The sequence below is a fragment of the Nansenia antarctica genome (genome assembly GCF_963989245.1).
Source record: "Nansenia antarctica genome assembly, contig: SCAFFOLD_194, whole genome shotgun sequence".
Lineage (NCBI taxonomy): Eukaryota > Metazoa > Chordata > Actinopteri > Argentiniformes > Microstomatidae > Nansenia > Nansenia antarctica.
This window is the reverse complement of record NW_027662405.1, coordinates 91,392-100,621: the sequence shown is the minus strand read 5'-3', so window position 1 is coordinate 100,621 and position 9,230 is coordinate 91,392. Positions and strand designations below refer to the sequence as shown.

General features: G+C 43.1%; 1 protein-coding gene across 1 annotated transcript; it reads right to left on the bottom strand.

The window, feature by feature from the left end:
- Positions 1-653: 653 nt before the first annotated feature.
- LOC308175678 (E3 ubiquitin-protein ligase TRIM39-like) lies at positions 654-8,660 on the bottom strand (the record flags this gene model as incomplete). The annotated part of the gene is made up of 3 exons (XM_080551303.1): positions 8,533-8,660; positions 8,086-8,282; positions 654-2,102 (listed from the first exon to the last, which is right to left on the bottom strand). Exons 2-3 carry the CDS (start codon positions 8,278-8,280, stop codon positions 654-656), a joined length of 1,644 nt encoding a protein of 547 aa, XP_080407429.1. The 5' UTR covers positions 8,281-8,282; positions 8,533-8,660.
- Positions 8,661-9,230: the final 570 nt, after the last annotated feature.

Below are 9,230 nucleotides of genomic sequence, written 5' to 3'. Positions count from 1 at the left end.
ATATTACAATCACAGTCACCCTTATTAAACTGTTTAATCATATCCGATTCCCTTTGCAAGCCATTAAATCAATAACATTATTATCAAACGTACATTCTGTTAAATGTAATTACATCACACACATGCAGAGACTGAAGGACAACTTGTGTTTGTGTTTTAATAACCCAGACAGCCAGTCTGCGACCTCACCATCACCATTCTAAAGCTCTGGGACCTGGACTACACTGATTATTAATGTGATCAATGGATCTGATCAATCCAAGTGAATTTAATTGTCTGAACATCCTCAATGTCCCTCTGTACACACGCAGTATTCATTACACTCAAAATCCTCCAAATACCAAATACATACAATAATAACTAGCTAATAATGAAAATACAGTATGTTGAGAGCATCTGATTTATAATAATGTGAACACCCTGAGAAGTCAAACAGTCTCATGTATATAGAGTCATATGTTCTTATGAGGCTGGAGAGGCTGGGCTGTATCTGACATTGCTGCTGCATATTCACATCTAGCAGACACACTGAGAGCACAAACTATGTGATAACAAACCATAACCAGATCAGAAACTACTCTGTGTGGGGAAATATACCATAATCTTTCCTAATGTGACAACAGATAAAGATAAATGCTTATTTTACTGCTTGGTCAGTCAGAGTGATTGACAGGAGAGATGATCAGAGGAGCAGAGTTTTTACCATCTTCCTTCAGGCCAGGGCAGAAGTATGGATAGAGTTTCTCAGTGAAGGTGCAGCCAGTGAAAGAGTAGATCAGAGACCTGGCCTCCACATCATAAAAGGAGACCTGGCCCTCCTCATAATCCACAAACACCCCCACCTTCTGGGGCTTCTCTCTCAGGGACAGGGGGACCCAGGGGTTACCAGGTGCCCAGTACTCATTTCCATTCCTCAACACTACAGTCCAGTATCCATCCTCAGGGTTCACTGTGATCCTCCCCTTCCTGTTGATGGACTCTCTGACCACTCCTACAGCCCAGCCAGTCTTCTCCTTCACCTCCACTTCATAGTAAAACCTCCCAGAGGAGAATCCCTCCTTTCCTAAAACACAGACACCCTGGGAAAACCTCTCTGCGTTATCAGGGAGATTCTTTCTTGTGTCTCCAGGCCTAACTTGTTTCCCATCCTCAGACAGAATGAGACGGGGATGTGCTGTATCAGGGTCCAGAGTCACGTCCACTGCATACTGCTGAATCATCTTCAGCTCAACATCACACAACTTCTTCACTTCGCTCGTAAGTGTCTCCTCCAGCTGAGACACCGCTCTCCTCACAGTCCCCATGTAGAGATCACTGTCGACGCTGACCTCAGACCAGTCCTTGGTGTGTGGAGGGGTGGACAGGGAGGGGAAGCTCTGGAGGAGGTGGAGGTGGTCCTCAGTGTGTGAGAGCTGCTCCAGCTCAGTGCTTCTCCTCTGTAGCTCAGTGATTTCCTGCTCCAGCTCTTTAATCAGCCCTTCAGCCCGCCTCTCTGCTGCTTTCTGCTTCTCCTCGATCACGTCAAGGAGCTCAGCCTGGCTTCTCTTCATGGAGTCCACCAGAGCAGTGAAGACCTGTACGCTGTCTGCTTTCTCTCTCTGTGCATCTTTGTTACTAAGACCTACTGAGTGTTTGATCTCTGAAACCTTCTGCAGTCGCTCCTGGATCATCTGCTGAACATCTGCCTCTGTCTTCCCCAGCTGAGCCTTCCTCTCTCCATACTCCTCCTCTATGGGGACGGTGTCATGGGTCTTGTGGTCTGTCTCAGTGCAGAACTGACACACACACGTCTGGTCACGCCTACAGAACAGCTCCAGGAGTCTGTCGTGCTTCTTACACATCCTGTCTTCCAGGTTCTCCACAGGGTCGATCAGCTTGTGTCTCTTTAAGCCTGCGACTCTCTGATGAGGCTCCAGGTGAGTCTCACAGTAAGAGGTCTGACACACCAGGCAGGACTTCAGAGCCTTGACCTTCGTCCCAGTGCAGACGTCACAGGACACTTCTCTAGGTTTGACAGGTGTGTCTGGGGCTGGGCTGCTGGTTGCCTTCACGTCAACTGACTTCCTAAACTGAGTGGCCATCTCAGAGATGAAAGTATTGACAAAGAGATCTGGTCTCTTATCAAATGCTTTTTTACACATTGGACAACACAGGTCATTGTTGTCCCAGTACTTTCTCATACAGGCCATGCATACGCTGTGTCCACAGTAGAGAGTAGAGACTGGTTTAGTGAACACATCCAGACAGGCAGAACACAGGAACTGCTCCTCGGACAGGAGACTGCTGGAGGAAGCCATATCTAGAGAGACCAAAGGTGACACATAAAGCATTTCCTGGAATCAATCAGATCTCGATAGTTTCAACGATGGAGCTGTCAATACTGTCTTATGAGATTATACAGAGACCAATAATGATAACATTATTCTACATCACATAGAAAATAGTCCTTCAACCAAATAAATACATTTTACATACTGAACTGTCTATAAAAAAACTGGTAGAGAGCGTGAACACAATAGTTTATCTTGACTTATCATTGTAAGTCTCTCAACTCACCTGTCTGTGATTCTGTGAGAGTGGGGACGCTGTCTCTGTCCTTTCTACTGTAGGTGTGATAGATGTCTCTGTCCTTAACAAGTTTGAGAGAGTCTGCCCTCCTGCACGATACACTCTATGTCTCTAGTCTACACAGTTTAGTAGTTTCATTTCAGCTGCCTGACGTTGAGATGCTCCTCCCCTCCCAGTACAGCTCTCCTCCCTGGAACAGAGTTAACCCTTTACAGGCTGGTCTGTTTCTAATGTGTGGTTTTACAGATACACTCTTCTTACTCATCATTCCCAATCAGAGTTGAGTTTCATGTTGATATCAGCTCTGATCAAAGGAGTGATTCATCACAGTGTTTATGTGTAAAGAGACCAAGGGCCGTCTGCCACTCTGACCCTGCTACACACACACACACACACACACACACGCACACACACACACACACACACACACACACTCACACTCACACTCACACTCACACTCACACTCACACTCACACTCACACTCACACTCACACTCACACTCACACTCACACTCACACCCACACACACACACACACACACACACACACACACACACACACACACACACACACACACACGCACACTCACACACGCGCACACACACACACACACACACACACACACACTCACACACTCACTCAGAGGGGGGGGGGGGAATCTTATGACACGTAACTCCTCCTACAGTCCCGGGTCGCTCAGTATAATGGAGAAGCGTTTCTGAAAGTACGGCACGGCACGGCTCGGATACAAATGCGGCCTGGTTCGGGTCGGTAGTGGAAAAGCTCCATTAGTGTCGGTTGATGTTTGGAGAGCTGGTGGAAGCATGCTGAATCTAGAAAAATAAATAAATAAAAAAGTGGTCCGGCTGTGGCGCAGGAGGTAGTGCCGGCGTCTAATGATTAACACTATACTATAAACTGGGTAGGGCATCACTTTATTAGGAACACTATACTAATACTGGGTAGGGCATCACTTTATTAGGAACACTATACTAATACTGGGTAGGGACTCCCTTTATTAGGAACACTATACTAATACTGGGTAGGGACTCCCTTTATTAGGAACACTATACTAATACTGGGTAGGGACTCCCTTTATTAGGAACACTGTACTAATACTGGGTAAGACCTCCCTTTGCCCTCAAAACAGCCTCAATTCTTTGTGGCATTGATTCCACAAGATGATGGAAACATTCCTTTGAGATACTCAAGATGATTGAATCACCCATTTCCTGTAGTTTATCAGGTGCACTTCCAAGCTGTGAATCTCCCGTTCCACCACATTCCAAAGGTGTTCATGAAACCAGTTTGAGGCGGCTTCTGCTTTGTGACACGGTGCATCATGATGCAGGAAGCAGCCATTAGAAGATGGGTACATTGTGGCCATGTAATAATAATAATAATAATAATAATAATAATGAGAATTTTTTATTTGTATAGCGCTTTTCCTGCAAATGTTGCAGCTCAAAGTGCTCGGGATGGGATGTACATGGTCAGCAACAATACTCAAATAGGCTGTGGCATTCAAGAGATGATTGATTGGTATTAACAGGCCCAAAATGTGCCAAGAAAACATTCCCCACACCATTACACCACCTCCACCATTACACCACCTCCACCATTACACCACCTCCATGAATGATAAGGTCACTCCCCATCTTCCACCGTAGCCTGAATACCTCCATCTCTTCAGGCTACACCTTAAGTGTCCCTCCTGAGACATCTACTTCCCCTCTACCCCCCTGTACTGTTTCTCTACTGTTAAAAAAGTAATAATAATCTTCCTTCTTCCAGCACTACAACTGCCAAAGGCCCCTGGCTCGAGCATAGATTACTTTCTCCTGCTATGACTGGTGGATAGATGATTAACTTACTTAAAATGTATTTGTCATAAGTTGCTTTGGATAAAGGCGTCTGCTAAATGCCAAACATGTAAATGTAAATGTGTCTGCTACCTCACCTGGACTAGTCTGATTATTAATGTGATCAATGGATCTGATCGATCCAAGTTAATTTCATTGTCTGAACATCCTCAATTTCACTCTGTACACACCCAGTATTCATTACACTCAATATCCCCCAAATACTTAAACATTACAATGATAACTAGCTAATAATGAAAACACAGTATGTTGTTAGAATCTCATGTATAATAATGTGAACATCCTGAGAAGTCTTTGTCCTTTATACTGTAGGTGTGATAGATGTCTCTGTCCTTTATACTGTATGTGTGGTAGATGTCTCTGTCCTTTATACTGTATGTGTGGTAGATGTCTGTTTGAGGACGATATCGAACAAGTTTGAGAGTCTGCCCTGGTGCACGATACACTCTATGTCTCTAGTCTACACAGTTTAGTTTCATTTTAGCAAACTGACGTTGAGATGCTCCTCCCCTCCCAGTACAGCTCTCCTCCCTGGAACAGAGTTAACCCTGGTCTGTTTCTAACGTGTGGTTTTACAGATACGCTCTTCTTACTCATCATTCCCAATCAGAGTTGAGTTTCATGTTGATATCAGCTCTGATCAAAGGAGTGATTCATCACAGTGTTTATGTGTAAAGAGACCAAGGGCCGTCTGCCACTCTGACCCTGCTACACACACACACACACACACACACACACACACACACACACACACACACACACACACAGACACACACACACACACACACACACACACACACACACACACACACACACACACACACTCACACACACACATACACACACACACACACACACACACACACACACACACACTCATCATCATCATCTCAGTAACACCCCCACTAGTCCACTCCATTCATAACTGTACTTACTTAGCAGTTTTTAAATTTGTAATAAAATAAAATTCTTGACATGGACAGGTTATTATATTATTTTGACCTTCAGTAAAGGTGATTGTTGAAGCTTTCCTTGCTTCTGAATAAGAACTTAAACATACACCTGAAATCTCATGCTGGGTTTGTCTGTGAAATGATGCTTCTCTCTGTAAACTTGACTTGAATAGATTTAATTGTGTAATATCACAGAGCGTGAACAACTGCTCTTTAATAGATATTGATCTGTTACAGCAGGTTAATGTGTCAGGCTACTTTAGAGAGATATGTTTGTGTGGACCTTTGTGTAGTCGCTCAGCATCACTGTCTCTGTTCTGCATTTTGTTCAACAAGACATATATACATATATATATATATACCCAACTGTTTTCCAAGGTCTACACACAACGACCACTAGTTGGCCGCCTTGTAAATTAGCCTGCTTCCTACACAGAAAAAATAGCTTCATACTAGCTTATCCTGATGTGATTTAGAAAATGTAAGGATACTGGGTGGTAGAACACACATATCTAGGAAAAAGAAAAGGAAAATGGATCATAAATTGGGGTTTAATACACAGTGTCCATAGCACCCTATGACCCTCATTTTGTGTCTGGATTTATGGCATAGATATTATTTTCAAAAGACAGAATCAGATGCATTATTGCATTTCTTTCTCTCACACACACACACACACACACACACACACACTCACACTCACACTCACACTCACACTCACACTCACACTCACACATACACACACACACACACACACACACACACACACACACACTCTCTCTCTATGTTTTCACAGTGACTATAGCTATACTTAGTGATGTCAAGTTAATGACATGCAGGCAGGTGCCAGGTATAACCAGAGTTTATCAGGTCATAGGTTGCTACACAGCAAAGTCTTTCTCTGCCACAGATCTCAGTGTTCCGGAACACTCCCCACCTAGAGTGTTCTATGTGGTTTCTACCTAGCAACAACACTTTGATTGGCTACAAAATGAAGCATCATAATGTATGCATCTTTGGTGAATAAAGCCACCCTTGGTACTCTAGCATGATGACAGTTTGAGTGACTTTATTCACCTCGGTGATAAATGAATGAATCATCATTCACAGATGTCAGGTAACAGGGACTTTATTCATCAGGTGTTGATGTTTGATATGCAGTGATGATAAAACCACCACAGAAACGGACTATTAGACAAACTTATAATATCACACAGAAAATGTCATCTTACAATCAGTCACCTGTATCAAATAATTCTGAAGCATATCTGATTCCCTTTCCAAGCCATTAAATCAATAACATTATTATCAAACGTACGTTCTGTTAAATGTAATTGCGTCACACACATACAGAGACTGAGGGACAACTTGTGTTTGTGTTTTAATAAGCCAGACAGCCAGTCTGCTACCTCACATCACCGTCCTAAAGCTCTGGGACCTGGACTACACTGATTATTAATGTGATCAATGGATCTGATCAATCCAAGTGAATTTAATTGTCTGAACATCCTCAATTTCACTCTGTACACACCCAGTATTCATTACACTTAATATCCCCAAAATACTTAAACATTACAATGATAACTAGCTAATAATGAAAACACAGTATGTTGTTAGAATCTCATTTATAATAATGTGAACATCCTGAGAAGTCAAACAGCCTCAGTTATATAGAGTCATATCTTCTTATGAGGCTGGAGAGGCTGGGCTATAATATATAGTATTATCTTACATTGTTGCTGCATATTCACCATCTCTAGCAGATACACTGATAGCACAAATGGACCTATCGCTAAGCCACGCCCCAAAATAGAAATTGTCCAATCATATCACAGCAAAAGTCACTACGGGCAGAAAACTCGGACAAACAACTCGCTAATATCTGATTGTGAAAAGCTTCTAGACTAAATATTCTTGTCATCTTTAAAAAAACATGTCTATTACTTGCTGTGGTAAATCAGAAATCAGAAATTTGCCAACTCTTGCCATAAGTCATTGAATGTCATTCAGTCACGGTCAGTCAGTCAGTCACTGTCAGTGAAGCGTTGTTTGTTTGTCTGAGTTTTCAAAGGGGGCGTGGCTTAGCGATAGGTCCATTATGATAACAAACGATAGACAGATCAGAAATTAGTCTGTGGTAAATTATACCATAACTTTCCCAAATGACAACAGATACAGATAAATGCTTATTTTACTGCTTGGTCAGAATTAAAGGTTAAAAATCAGTCAGTGTGATTGACAGGAGAGATGATCAGAGGGGCAGAGTTTTTACCACCACCATTATTACGAGGGTTGAAGAATGGATAGAGTTTCTCAGTGAAGGTGCAGCCAGTGAAAGAGTAGATCAGAGACCTGGCCTCCACGTCATAAAAGGAGACCTGGCCCTCCTCATAATCCACAAACACCCCCACCTTCTGGGGCTCCTCTCTCAGGGACAGGGGGACAGCAGGGTCAGTGAGTGCCCAGTACTCATTTCCATTCCTCAACCAGACAGTCCAGTATCCATCCTCAGGTCTCGGTATGATAGTCCCCTTCCTGTTGATGGACTCTCTGGCCACTCCTACAGCCCACTCAGTCGCAGATGTCACAGGACACTTGTCCAGGTTCGGCAGGGGACTCATCGTCAGCCCTGACTCTCATTGTCTTGAAGTGCTCTACAACCTCTCTAAACGTTGTGTTGACGCGAAGCTCAGGTCTTCTATAGAACGTTTCCTTACACAACGGACACAGACACAATTCACTGGTGTCCCAGTACTTTCTGATACAGGCCATGCAGAAGTTGTGTCCACATGGAGTAGAGACTGGGTCAGTGAACACATCCAGACAGATGGAACACAGGAACTGCTCCTCAGACAGGAGACTGCTGGAGGAAGCCATATCTAGAGAGACCAGAGGAGACACCATAAAGCATTTCCTGGAATCAATCAGATCTCGATAGTTTCAGCTATGGAGCTGTCAAGACTGTCTTATGGGATTATACAGCGACCAATAATGATAACATTATTCTACATCACATAGAAAATAGTCCTTCAAACAAATCAATACGTTTTACATGCTGAACTGTCTATAAACCAAACTGGTAGAGACTACACAATAGTTTATCTTGACATTGTAAGTCTCTCAACTCACCTGTCTGTGATTCTGTGAGAGTGTGGATGCTGTCTCTGTCCTTTATACTGTAGGTGTGATAGATGTCTCTGTCCTTTATACTGTATGTGTGATAGATGTCTGTTTGAGGTCGATATCTAACAAGTTTGAGAGAGTCTGCCCTTGTCCACGATACACTTTACGTCTCTACACAGTTTAGTTTCATTTCAGCTGCCTGACGTTGAGATGCTCCTCCCCTCCCAGTACAGCTCTCCTCCCTGGAACAGAGTTAACCCTTTACAGGCTGCTCTGTTTCTAACATGTGCTTTTACAGACATGCTCTTCTTACCTGTCATTTCCAATCATCATATTGTTCCCAGTCAGTATAAACTGTAATCAGAATAATATTTGTGATCAGGGGCCTCATTTATAGAAAGTACTTTGGATCAATTTTTTATCTTACCCGTGTCGTACGTAGAAAACCACGTCAACGTAGTGATTTATACAATTTCAACTTGAGTCAATTTGACCGTGGAAACGATCGTAGCTCTACGTCGGGTATTGACCTTGCGTACGCACATTACCTACTGGTTATGCAGAGTTATTACAGGCATGTGAGCCGCACTGCCTAGATTCATGCGAAGTGAACGTGACTCGTAAAATAATTAACAATGTTGTTATCAGCTGAGAAAATGAGTTTAATTCAAGATTTAAAGGGAACTGATGTTTATGATTGTATT